Source organism: Xiphophorus couchianus, chromosome 5 (genome assembly GCF_001444195.1).
Source record: "Xiphophorus couchianus chromosome 5, X_couchianus-1.0, whole genome shotgun sequence".
NCBI classification, from domain to species: Eukaryota; Metazoa; Chordata; class Actinopteri; order Cyprinodontiformes; family Poeciliidae; genus Xiphophorus; species Xiphophorus couchianus.
Window position 1 is genome coordinate 28165724 of NC_040232.1, and position 12124 is coordinate 28177847.

The window sequence follows — 12124 nt, forward strand, 5'->3', positions numbered from 1 at the left end:
GCCAGCCAGCCAGGCAACACCCGAAGAGACGAGGCGTTGCATTCACCCACGTCCACACAGTCACGTTAGGAACACGGACCACAATTGTGCGAGAAGTTAGCTAACTGTTGGAAGTGCAAAACAAAAAGGCTTAAGTTAATTTCCCGTGTGAAACTATCGACACTCAAACGGCTACACGAGCCTGTTGTTGTTGTTATAACACCAACTGAAGCCCGGAGCTGATAAAGTAAGCTTAATCAATACAAACTTCTTGACGAATCCACTTAAATAGGCTTCTTCGGTTTTTTGGGGGGTACGCAAATAATATCCAAATGCCGTGATAATGTCGAAACAGGGATGATGATTTCCTCCTCGACCTGGTCCACACCGCCTTATTGTTGCTACAGTCTATAACTGACGCTGGGTAAACTCAAAACGCTTGTCAGAACCTAAAATTCAAGACGGATAATATTTTTTTTTTTTTTAAACTGGGCATGGGATAAAATTCAAAGCGGAGGAGTTACTGTAGACTAGTTTAGCTAAATTTGTTGTCAGCACACCTTCGACCTTTCTTCTCTGAACCACTCTGTCGTTCCTCCTCTCAGCCATCAGGGGGCGCTGCACAACCAGAGAGAAGAGATGGGTCAGTACGTCCGCCATTTTATGAGTTTTTCTTAAGTGAACAAAAACAGCAAGGTGACTAAAATAGTAACTGTATAATAATAATAATAATAATAATAATAATAATAATAATAATAATAATAATAATAATAATCCATATGCATGCTTCATACTCAAGCTTTTGCTTTCAATAATGGGACAATTTTTTGCCTACACATTAACCAAAATGCCACTCACAACATGACGGTGACGCCGACGACGTCTGCCTATCCACGCGATGTTACAAAAGTCACGCGACAGTAGCCACTTGGTAAGAATCCTGTAAAGATGGCGGCGGCCCCTTCTGATGAGACTAGCCTTCAGCCTCTAATCAGTAAGTCATCATACATTACTAGACATGATGACGTTTTAAGCGATATTAAGAGCTGAGATACTGCTTTAGAGGGATCTTTATGGTTAAACTCGTGTTCTATTTCGGTTGTCACCGACGCCCTCGTCACAAGCTAATGAGTTGTCACTGTCAAAATATCAAGTCAGCAAAGTGCAGTTGGTGAGAAGAAACAACGACAACTACGACCTGTGCTGTTTTTGGCTCTGCTGTTAGCGTCTACACCGTTGTCAGTCGTTGGTCAAAAAGCGAATGAATGTAAATATCCTGGAAGATCCATTTGATACTAACCGGGTCCAAAAGCTACACCTTCCTGAACGATCTGCTCGACTGGAGGAACTTTTGCAAAGAACAGATTTTCCTGATTTTATTTATCCGTAAAACCACAGAGCGGATATTTTGCTACTCACAAACTTAACATAATTTAAAAACATTAAAAAAGTCACGGAGTCTTGTTTCATCCAGTTGGCACGAATTTGTTCCATGATTTTAAATTTAATGTTTGTTTCTCTCACACAGACAAGGCCACCAATCCTCTCAATAAGGAAACTGACTGGGACAGTATCAAGGCATTTTGTGATAAACTCGACAATGAACCAGATGGGTAAGATGGTGAATGAAAATTACAGATACAGAGCCGACTATTTATTTGTCCCTTTAAAGATTTCTTTTATTCTTGTTTTGTTTTGTGGTTTTTTACCCACAATGACATGTTTCAGATCTTGAGACAAATTTACAGTTCGTCAAAGATGAGTGAAGAGTGAAGAGAGAAAGCTATTTCCAATTGTTTATTTTATATTTTGAGAGAAAAAGCTGTCTGAAACACTACTTGAAAGACTAATCAGGTCATGCCAAAGCATCTCAAGTAGTTTTAAGTTCAGACTTTGACTAAGCCACTCCAAAACCTTTTGTTCTTTTGGAGCCACCTTGAGTCGTGCTACATGATCTTGGGGTAATACATTGATTACCCTGATTTCTTCTTGACAATTTTATGGACGCAAACAAAATCTTGGTTCCATTAAACAAGGCAAATTGTGCAGGCCCTGAACCATAAAGACCGCCATTTATGACTGTAGGTATTACAGTCAAAAATTACTTTTTTTAAGGTATTGTAATCCTGCGACAGACTGGCGTGCCCCGCCTCTCGCCTGAAACGTTCGCCGGAGATAGGCACCAGCACCCCTCCTGACCCCACTAGGGACTAGGGTGTATAGAAAATGGGTGGATGGTATTTTAATCTAGTTAATACTTTAAAAAAAAATGTAAGTTTGATTATGTCTCAAAGTTAACCCCAAAAAGTGACTTATCGCAGTTAATTCAGGAATAAACGAGGAAGTGAACTATATATTTTTCACATAGGGACAGGCACAAATCATCATGTGAAAACTGCATTTTGTGTTTACTCAGGTTACCTTCTATGTGACCTTAAAATTAGTTTCATCTCAGACATTTGTTTATGAAAGAAAAGCAAACATTTAAGGGGGCAAATACTTTTCAGTGCTTTAAAATCTTGACCAAAAAAAATTACGAAAAGTTTGACTGGTTGGAAACAGTGCCGTTTATTTAAGCCAAATGTTTTTTTTGTCATATTTGTTAAAACCATTTAGGCTTCCATCAATGTTTTAAACAACTAGAGGATTTGAAAAGGCTACAATTAATATTTTGCATTATTATCAGCCCTCAGCTTGCAACCAGACTTCTTGCCCACAAAATCCAGTCTCCTCAGGAGTGGGAGGCAATGCAAGCACTACTGGTAAGACTTGAATCAATAAGCACCAAACCTTGAGTGAAATTTGGTGTCTTACAAATGGATAGATGGATATATACAAAAATTAAAATTCTTGTCCTCTCCCAGGTGCTTGAGACGTGTATGAAGAACTGTGGAAACAAGTTCCATGGTGAAGTGGGAAAGTTTCGCTTTCTTAATGAGCTCATCAAGGTGGTATCGCCTAAGGTAAACACCTTCTCTCCTGTCTCACTAGTTTAGAGCAACTTAATACGCTTGAGAGTGTTTCTTTTCTTTTGAGCTATAATAACAATGGAGAAACTGTGTCTTTCACTGTCATTTTTTGTAGAGTAGAGCTTGTATGGATGTAGCAGCCAAATTTTCAATACAAAGTCTAAATTATAAGCTATAAAAAGGAACTGCTCTTTGTTCCCATAAAAAAGTTCCTTCACAGGCTGGAGAAGTTTATTATCTGATGTAAACTTGGGAACACCTTATGAAAGCTCATGTGTGTCTATAGTATTTGGACATATGTATATTTAATAAAAAATCTTTTACTGTGAAATAGAAGTTAAATATCTCTACAGAAAAGGCATTTAAAAATGTATGATTAAATAAATAAAGCTTTGTTTTAGGTAAGGGATTTAGATTTAGCCCATCTGAAATTGCTTAAACACAAGCAGGCAAATCATACCTGGTACTCATGATGTGAGCACACAAAAATGTGTTAGAAAACACATTTTTGTTTTATGGTTTTTATTTTGTGTGTGTGCTTCATGAGTAACACCAGTGTTATTTTTCAGTTTTTACATGAAATTCTATGGCTTTCTTTTCAGAAGAAAAATGAAAATTATGTATTAGATATGTACAGTATATCTTATATATATCATATTAAGTACTTAATATGGTATATTAAGTATCATATTAAATATGATTTTTAATATGATAAATATTTTGATTTGTTGTGACTTTTTTCCTCCTCATGTAACCAGGTATGGTGCTGGATAAATATGAAAAATTAAATGGAGCACAGAAAAAATATTTGTATTTCCAGACTGTTCGGTTGTTTCATCGTGTGTTTGCTGATCCATCCATTTATCCAACTATCTGTTTTAAAAACTACCTCATTCAAAGCCTGACCTGTGTATAAAAATCTTCTGTAAACGATGATGTGCCTCCTGTTAAAATGCCTTCTAAAGGAATTGGAGCTGTGGATTTATGAGCGTTGATATGGATTAAAAACTTCAGGAGCCTACTGTCTCCAACCTAGCTCTAAAATAATCATTACAGTATTTGAGACATTTTCTCTCTTTCTTGTAGTATTTAGGCTCCCGGGCTCCAGAGCTGGTGAAGGCAAAGGTGTTGGAGATGATGTACAGCTGGACCGTGTGGTATCCTGATGAGGCAAAGATAGCTGAAGCTTATCAGATGCTGAAGAAACAGGGTGAGCTCTTTTTTTGTCTTTTAAGTAATTAAGGAATTTACTTTGAGAGGGTTTCTATATTATTTTTACTGCTTTTTCTTTATATGTGTGGTAGATTAACCAAAAGTAGCTTATGGAAGTTTTTAGTTCTCTTCCCAAGCTGATAATGTCGGTTTTGGTTCTCCATACTTGCTCTTCTCCAGCATGTAGGATCAGTTCTGCTTTTAGCTCAAGCACGAGACCGATGTCCTGGGTCATGAGTAGTTGACTCTGCTGCGATGTTAAAAATGGACTTCTCACCTATGACTTAATGTGTATTTTGAAATTAATGCTTTAATTACAAGATGTGAGGTTATCCCTTTAGGGCAGGAAAAATTGAATGTACTGTGCCAGATTTGAAATGTTTTTGGATGCTCTTGAAGTTCACACACTGTGTTTACACATGAAGCAGAGGCTGGGCTGTTAGTTCGTTTTGGTTCATTTTGTGGGAGGTTAATAGATGCTCCTGTCATTTCCAGGCATTGTAAAGCAAGATCCTGTGCTTCCTGGTGACAAGCCACTCCCACCTCCTCCACCCAGAGCCAAAACTCCCATCTTTGAGGACGAGGAGAAATCCAAGGTGTGTGACGAGAGATCAAGAAGCAAAATGTATCATGGTGAAGTAGATCATTTTCGTTTAGTTTTTTTTTTTTTGGGTGGGGGAGGGGGGTGGATATGCTCAAAACTCATAATGAACAAAAATCATTATGGCCAGGTGAAATTGAGCTCCTGAGGACTCACTATATACACATTCCTTTTCCTCTTTCTTTTTCCATTCTCTTCTGCCTCATCCTGTTATTGTAGATGCTGTCCCGCCTGTTGAAGAGCACCCACCCTGATGATTTAAGAGCAGCAAACGAGCTCATCAAGGAAATGGTTCAAGAAGTGAGTGGCTCAGTTCACAAAGTGCAGGACATCAACTCGCATGTAAACGATTTTGATTTCTGTTCAAATGAAATGTCCAGTTTTCAGAAAACCTGAATCGCCGTAATTTTCCTTGTGTCGTTTTTATTTGATGTAAAGATTAGAACTGTGTTAGAATTCAGTGGCTTTAAACTGATTGCTTTTTAATTTTTAAATGCTAAATAGGATCATTTAATTATTTGGACATATGTCCTATTAAAAAAATAACTGGATTTCGAAAATGTCCAATTAAGATGACTTGTCTTGCGTTATTTTCCCCCCAGGACCAAAAGCGAGTGGAGAAAGTTTCCAAGCGAGTGAACGCCATCCAGGAGGTGAAGGAGAGCGTGAGCTTGCTGAGCCAGCTGCTGGACGGCTACAGCAAGGAGAGCTACTCCCATAGCAACCAGGAGCTCGTTAGGGTTTGTAACTCTCAGTCATTAACAAAGTCACCTATCACGCATTAGGTTTTTGTTGATTTTTCTTAACGGTGTAACTACAGTAGATCAGCATTTTTAAATGTATAGACAATTTTTGTCTCCTGTAGTTCATTATTACTGTGACTCCTTTTTTAATTTTCTGTCTGAAACTTCAGTACCTGTTCATTTAAGCTCACCAGAGTTGCTCAAGATGAGAAAAATATAAGCCCCAACTTAGTATTTCACCTTTTGCCCCTTTACTCCACGATTAGAGCAATGTTACCATTTCACACGAACCAGTTCTAGCAGCACAGGGTGACATCTACTGGTTGTTCACTGGCAGCCCAGGCTGCAGTTTTTGGTGGTCCAATGCAGCCAAAGGCTTTCTTTTATATGGTTGCTTTACATTGCTTCCTATTTTTGTTATATATTTTTCTCTTTTTTTAAGTGGGGTTTTGCATGTAAGAAAAAACTGGACTGTTAACAAAGCAGCTGATGCAGTTCATAGCAGGTGTTGCTATGTACTGCATCAGTACATACACCTGCATACATACACCGTAACAACACCTGCATAATGAAGATAAAACTCCCATTTGTCTAGATTTTAAATTTTGTCATTCTGTAAACCTGTTAAGTGTAACGTATAATTCATTTTTTCTTGTTACACTAAAAGATATTCCCTCCATTTTTTATCATATTCTGGTAGATTCTGTGCCCACTTCATTTATTAGTAAAAACAAACTAAAGCGCCTTGAAATGAATTCATCTTTTATTGTGGAACCATAGCGTCACACTAGGAAGTTGGGAAAAACCTAGCCTTTGATTTGGATATAAAAAAAATTGAGTTGATAAATTACTGTTTAGTGACGCTGTTTGCACATTGTGACATATTTTTGATCACAGGATCTTTACCAGCGCTGTGAGAAGATGAGACCTACACTATTCAGATTAGCGAGCGACACAGAAGACAACGACGAAGCTCTAGGTACATTTGGGTTTAAAGTTTAGCATTTGAACGCCACCGTAATGTCGCTAACATGTTTGCGCCCTGCAGCCGACATCTTGGAGGCCAACGACAGCCTGACGCAGGTCATCAATCTGTACAGGCAGCTGGTTAAGGGTGAGGAGGTGTCGAAAGACGGAACGTCTCTCGCCTCTCAACAAGGTGCGTTTGTCTTTTCAGATCTCAGAGTCATCGTTACAGTCGTGTGCAACTCTGTTCTTTTTGGTTTAAGTTGCTTGTGTTTATTTATTTTTTTCTTCTACACACTCTAAATCAGGTGGCAGCTCAGCACTATTAGACCTGACAGGACTCAACATTTCAGAAAACACAGAACCTTCCAACCCACAGGCTGCACCTCAGAGCCTGGGCTTGAGCCTCTTGGATGATGAACTCATGTCTCTTGGTAAGCAAGCTACAGATGATTTAAACCTGAGAGTTATTTAACTTTTACCACTTGCACATCATACATTTTTTTCCTCCTGCTTTTCAGGATTGAATGTATCAGAAAACTGTGACTCTAACATCATCTCTCAGGTGGGAATTAATACCCTCACAAACGCGCCCCAGTTATGATTTGGCATAAAAATGATTATATTCTGCAGCCTGTTGTCTCACCGCATCAAACTTTCCGTTTGTTGTCAGTCCTTAAATATTGCAGAGTCTTCGGCTCCGGCTGTAGCGCTGCAACCAGCTGTGGTGCAAACATCACAGGCTACACCAGTAGGGGGCTGCACTGCTACGCCAAGAGCAATGGAAGAGCTGGATTTGCTGGGGAAAACATTGTTACAGCAATCTCTACCTCCAGAGAGCCAGCAGGTGAAATGGTGAGTGGACATCCTGTTCAGGGTTCCTTCACGGCCTTACAACGCGAAGGTTTGTAAAATAAGACCATTGTATTCCAACGCCTAATTCATTATTCAGTTGCTTCTCACAGACTTTAAATTTTGCCCGTTTTTCTAAAAACCTATCAAACCTTTCATCAGTGTTTTTAATAGTTCCATATGTAAAGGGGGATATTATGTAAAATTGACTTGTTGAGTTTCACATTGTGGTTCAATGTAATACCCTCATCTAAAACATATCTGGAGCGCTGCTTTGATTCCTTCATTCATGTTCGAAAAATCCTTGACTCTCCACTGGCAGCCATTCTGTTTGCTTGCTATTTCAAAGCACCACCATTTCCACAAAACTCCTCCAGACTAGCTGCAGCAATTAGCAAACTGCGACTCTGTTGACCTTATCATACGAACAATTTCTCAGTGAACCGTTGGTTAAAAAAAAAAAAAACATTGTTAAAGGCTTAATAGAGAAGCATTGTTGCGACGACTTCCTGAAGGCGGAGAGTCTTAAAGAGCAGGAGCTTCTTAAAGAGACAGAGACCCAATTTCAAGGTGTTAAATTGCAAAGTCAATTTTCTTTTAAGTCATGTTTGATTGAAACAGCATTTTTGATTGTGCTAGAAAATGATCCTCTGTGGGGTTTGCTCGTTTGTTTTCCTCTGTAGGGATAAACTCCAGCCTCACTCTAAGGTCCCTTTGCGAGATCTCCAAGCAAAGTCTGGGGCGAGCTCCAGGCCTGCTGCTGGTCCGGGGCCGACGTCCGGCCTCCTCGTCCAGTCGGAGCAGCCTGATGGCGTCCTCCACTCCAGTCTTGGCATTGCAGACAAAAGCTCGTCATCATCTGTTGACCCCAACGACCGCATCTCATTAGCAGACGTCACAGTGCCTCTAGAGTCAATCAAACCTAGTAAGCACCAAACCTTTAATCTACAGCGGCTGCAGGAGTTATTCTGCACTTTAGAGGCTTTTATGATGGTGTAATTCAAGAAGCATGAATTTAACATCTTTAAGTCCGATTTTCTCCCTCGTAGGTGGTTTTTACAGTGAAAATTTTATAGACGTTGAATTTAAAGCTTCTCAACAAACTTTCTGCTGTGACATCAGCAAAACTCGCATCAGATTTAGTTCGTCACCTAAAAAAAACAGCTCACCATCTGCCTTTCTTTTGGTTTAGTTTTTTTTTCCAGGTTAATCATTATTTACTCATAAAGTCACCGTGCACATGTCTGTAGTAACGTCACATAAGGCATAAAGCAAGAGATTACAGTTCTTTTAAATACATTGACTTGTATTTTCCTCTCTACTGACATGTTTTTATTTAAATTCCGAAAGTCTTTTAAGCTCTTTGTGAGAACGCTGCACAGATTTCAGGAACAATACATGGAAGTCATTTGCGAAGAGTGCTAGTGTAGACACAGAAACCGATCAGGTAGAAAAATACAAATATGAACAGATTCTTACCAGTAAAGTTTTCTTTCCAACTCAAATATCCATGGTGGCAACCCCTAAAACAAACCGCAACCTAATTGCTTCCAAATCCGTCAAAATGTGTCACAAGATGCTCGTCCAGTATCCACTTTTGATGTTTGTAATCAGATCAAAGCCACTTATTGCTCTCTTTTCTACTTTCTTCACACCATTTACAGTTTGTTTTTCTGTTTCAGGCAGCGTGTTACCGGTGACTGTATTCGACAAACACAGCCTAAGGGTTTTGTTCACGTTTGCATGCGACTGTCCTCCGTCGAGGCCCGACGTGTTGGTGGTGATCATCTCCATGCTGTCCTCGGCACCCATTCCCGTCACCAACATCCGTTTCCAGGCAGCCGTTCCCAGAGTATGTCCGTGATTTTTTTGCATCAGTTAATCAGCCTGAAATTGGACAGTTGTGCTCTGATCGGAGGCTCAAATACTGAAAAAGTATACACACTTTTATTGTTTCGTATTTTATTAAATGCACCACAAGTAATCAGTACCACCATTTTCAGTTTACATTTGCGGCAGTCAGCTGCATGTACTTTCTGGAGTTTAATAAAAACCAGATAAAAGTTAAGGTCCTTGTTTTTAATTATTAATTTTTTTCATTAATTTTTAACCTTTTCTTACAGAAGTAAAAGAATACACACAATGCTGAAAAAACAAAATAAAGGTTAAAAAAATACATATTTTTTGTGTTTTTTACATAAATACATAAATAAATAAACATAAATTAATACATAAATAAACATAAATAAATGTTTATTTACATACATAAATAAATAATATTTAAATTCCTGTCAGTGGTGCAGAAACTGGCATCGTATTGTAATTCTTCAGCTTTTGTTGGATTCAAAGAACTTATAACTTCTAAGATCTTTAGAGAAAAAATATATGAATTTGTAAATAATATAAAGAACCCTGGAAATCTGTATCAGCCTGGAAAATCTTGATCGGTTCATTCTTGCTAATAGTATCGCATAAATGTTTCATTTTCATCTCTGCCTGCTCATTTTAAGAAATGAGCTCAAATGAAAGTTAATCATAATTCTTGTGTTTATAAACATTGGAAATTTATTCCAACCTATGGGCTTTGACTAATCAGTGGGTTTATGTTTCCCAGGTAATGAAAGTAAAGCTGCAGCCTCCCTCCTGTACTGACCTGCCAGCCTTCAACCCCATCCTCCCTCCAGCCGCCATCACACAGATTCTGCTGTTGGCCAACCCTCACAAGGTGCTTTCTCCACATTTCACTACAGAGAACATCTGATGTGTTTTATCTGTGTCCAGCAGGGTTTGATTCACCCTGAAAACGGACCGTGACCTGTTGTTTGCGGCTCTTCTTTCAGGAGAAAGTGCGTCTGCGCTACAAACTAACTTTCAACCTGGGGGACAAATCTCACGATGAGTCCGGCGACGTGGACGAGTTCCCACCTCCAGACACCTGGGGCAACCTTTAGAGAGAGAGGGAGAGGACCGGGCCTCCTGTCGTCAGACCTGCACCATCCTTTATATTTGGGTCGACGTTTTCCTTTCGGAGGGGGGAAATAAAGACCAGATTACAATGAAGCGGTTTCAGACTTTGCTGTACAAAAAACTGATGGACTGTGAGAGCAGTTGCTGAAGCCAGTTGACCTTGTGCCTTCTCATCCTTATTTGATCCTGTCAGTTTCTAAATGGAGTTGCTACATTCTCCTTCTCAGATAATTAGCCCAGTGTGTTGATTTGCAGAATTTCTTCTGAATGTGAATTGGTTTAACTTACAAACCGTTAAGCAAATCCCTCGTCATATGAATCATGTTGTTGTTTCAGGCATACCCACAAATTAGTGTGATCCGTTCCTATACGACATCCTGCACCGTCAGCTGCACATTAAACATTTTGCAGGTCAAACCACTGAACGGGTTTCCTCCAAACTAATCAAGACACGATCAAATTAAAATTGTGATTTGTGTAGAAAAAATGAAACTAAACGCATTTTTAAAACCACTGCAGTGGTTTAATTTTCAGTCTAATCTTTATAATCTTTCCAGAGCAGGGGGAACCGATGTAAAATATTGTTACCAAAGCGTGCAGGCTGAACACGACGATGACGTCGTTCTGCAGGAAACGCAAAGAGTTCCTACTGCAGCTAACTATTGTTACTGAACCTGATCCAGACAAAATTAATCCTTTAATCTTATTTTCGCCTCATTTTTTCTTCGTGTTGTAATTGAAAGGCACATAGTCTCCATTCCTTTACAAACTTCTTTATTTCTGTTTTTAGGACTCTGTTTTTTTACAGTTTAACTCAGGATTATTTTCCTTTTCCTTATTTAAACTCGTATGCACTTACTTTGTTCATATTTTGCACGTGAAATCATTGTTGTTTATTCATTTCTTGTCACTTTGCTTTTCTACTACTGATTAACCCAAAGACTCTCAACTCTATGTTCATGTCATACTGATTTTGATTCTGCCACATGTGCCTCAGATTGGGTTGTCTGGTTATTATTTTTTTGTTTTGTACACATATAACTTAAATGGGTTTATTTTTTTTTTTTCATCATGTTTGTCTTGACCCAAAATGACTTTGTAAAGCATAAGATGCATTATGTGTTAAATGATCTTTCTATATGTTGTGTTCAGCGAGAGAAGAAATATATAAACTCCTCTGTATTTTTTCTGGGGTATTCAGAAGGAATACAATGATGAGATTTTAGAAAGGTGGCTGTTCTTGGGAAAAATGATAAGGATAAAAATGTGGAAGTATTTGTTGGCACCACTGGTAAAGTTGTGTGAAAAGCCTTCAAATAAATTTTGTATGGGAAAAAAAAAAGAAATTCAACCTTTAATTTAAGCTTTGCCACAATTGTTCCTATAAAAAAATCCCTTCAACATAAATGTAATCAACTCAAAAAGATTATTAGTCCAAAAAGAAAATTAAATGTTATAACTCATATCATACAAGTATCTTCAAAGCGCTGTGGATGCTGAGGAAGGATCTCCTGTAGCGGACAATCTAGCAGCGAATCTGAAGAAGCCTCTGACTGAAGTCTGTTTCTGTATGACACTCTGATGACTGTCATGACGTGCTAACAGCTCAATTTCCAAGCAACAAAGTCAATATTCTACAGTAACATGTCCTGGATGACACAGTTGTTGGCAAGCACTGCTGATCCACCTCATTTGCTTTTGCTACTCCTCCTGCATATGGAGGAGTAGCAAAAGCAGAAAGTTGGGCTCAGAGACATTAGAATAGGGGATATGAGCCTTTCCCATTATGATTGACGGATAAGATGGTTTGAACTTTATCCTCCACTGTTTGTTCT

The 12124-nt window shown here is 38.7% G+C and overlaps 1 protein-coding gene across 2 annotated transcripts; it reads left to right on the forward strand.

Annotated features, from left to right (window-relative positions):
- Nucleotides 1-92: 92 nt before the first annotated feature.
- LOC114144530 (ADP-ribosylation factor-binding protein GGA1-like) lies at nt 93-11621 on the forward strand. 2 transcript variants are annotated; one of them, XM_028017456.1, is made up of 17 exons: nt 93-226; nt 1508-1592; nt 2666-2741; nt 2844-2942; nt 4035-4158; nt 4656-4756; nt 4981-5061; nt 5364-5501; nt 6402-6483; nt 6553-6663; nt 6779-6904; nt 6992-7035; nt 7144-7325; nt 8006-8247; nt 9005-9174; nt 9937-10047; nt 10163-11621. In XM_028017456.1, exons 3-17 carry the CDS (start codon nt 2727-2729, stop codon nt 10271-10273), a joined length of 1737 nt encoding a protein of 578 aa, XP_027873257.1. In that variant the 5' UTR covers nt 93-226; nt 1508-1592; nt 2666-2726; the 3' UTR covers nt 10274-11621. The 2 variants fall into 2 exon arrangements, with proteins under 2 accessions (XP_027873257.1, XP_027873256.1); XM_028017455.1 differs by lacking the exon at nt 93-226 and adding an exon at nt 889-973.
- Nucleotides 11622-12124: the final 503 nt, after the last annotated feature.

What these genes read in the sequence shown, in the direction of transcription:
- LOC114144530 (XM_028017455.1), top strand. Translation starts at nt 928, where the DNA reads ATGGCGGCGGCCCCTTCTGATGAGACTAGCCTTCAGCCTCTAATCA. An exon ending in GTCTCTCGCCTCTCAACAAG is followed by an intron (nt 6,664 to 6,778) that starts GTGCGTTTGTCT and finishes ACTCTAAATCAG; the next exon opens with GTGGCAGCTCAGCACTATTA. An exon ending in TGATGAACTCATGTCTCTTG is followed by an intron (nt 6,905 to 6,991) that starts GTAAGCAAGCTA and finishes CCTGCTTTTCAG; the next exon opens with GATTGAATGTATCAGAAAAC.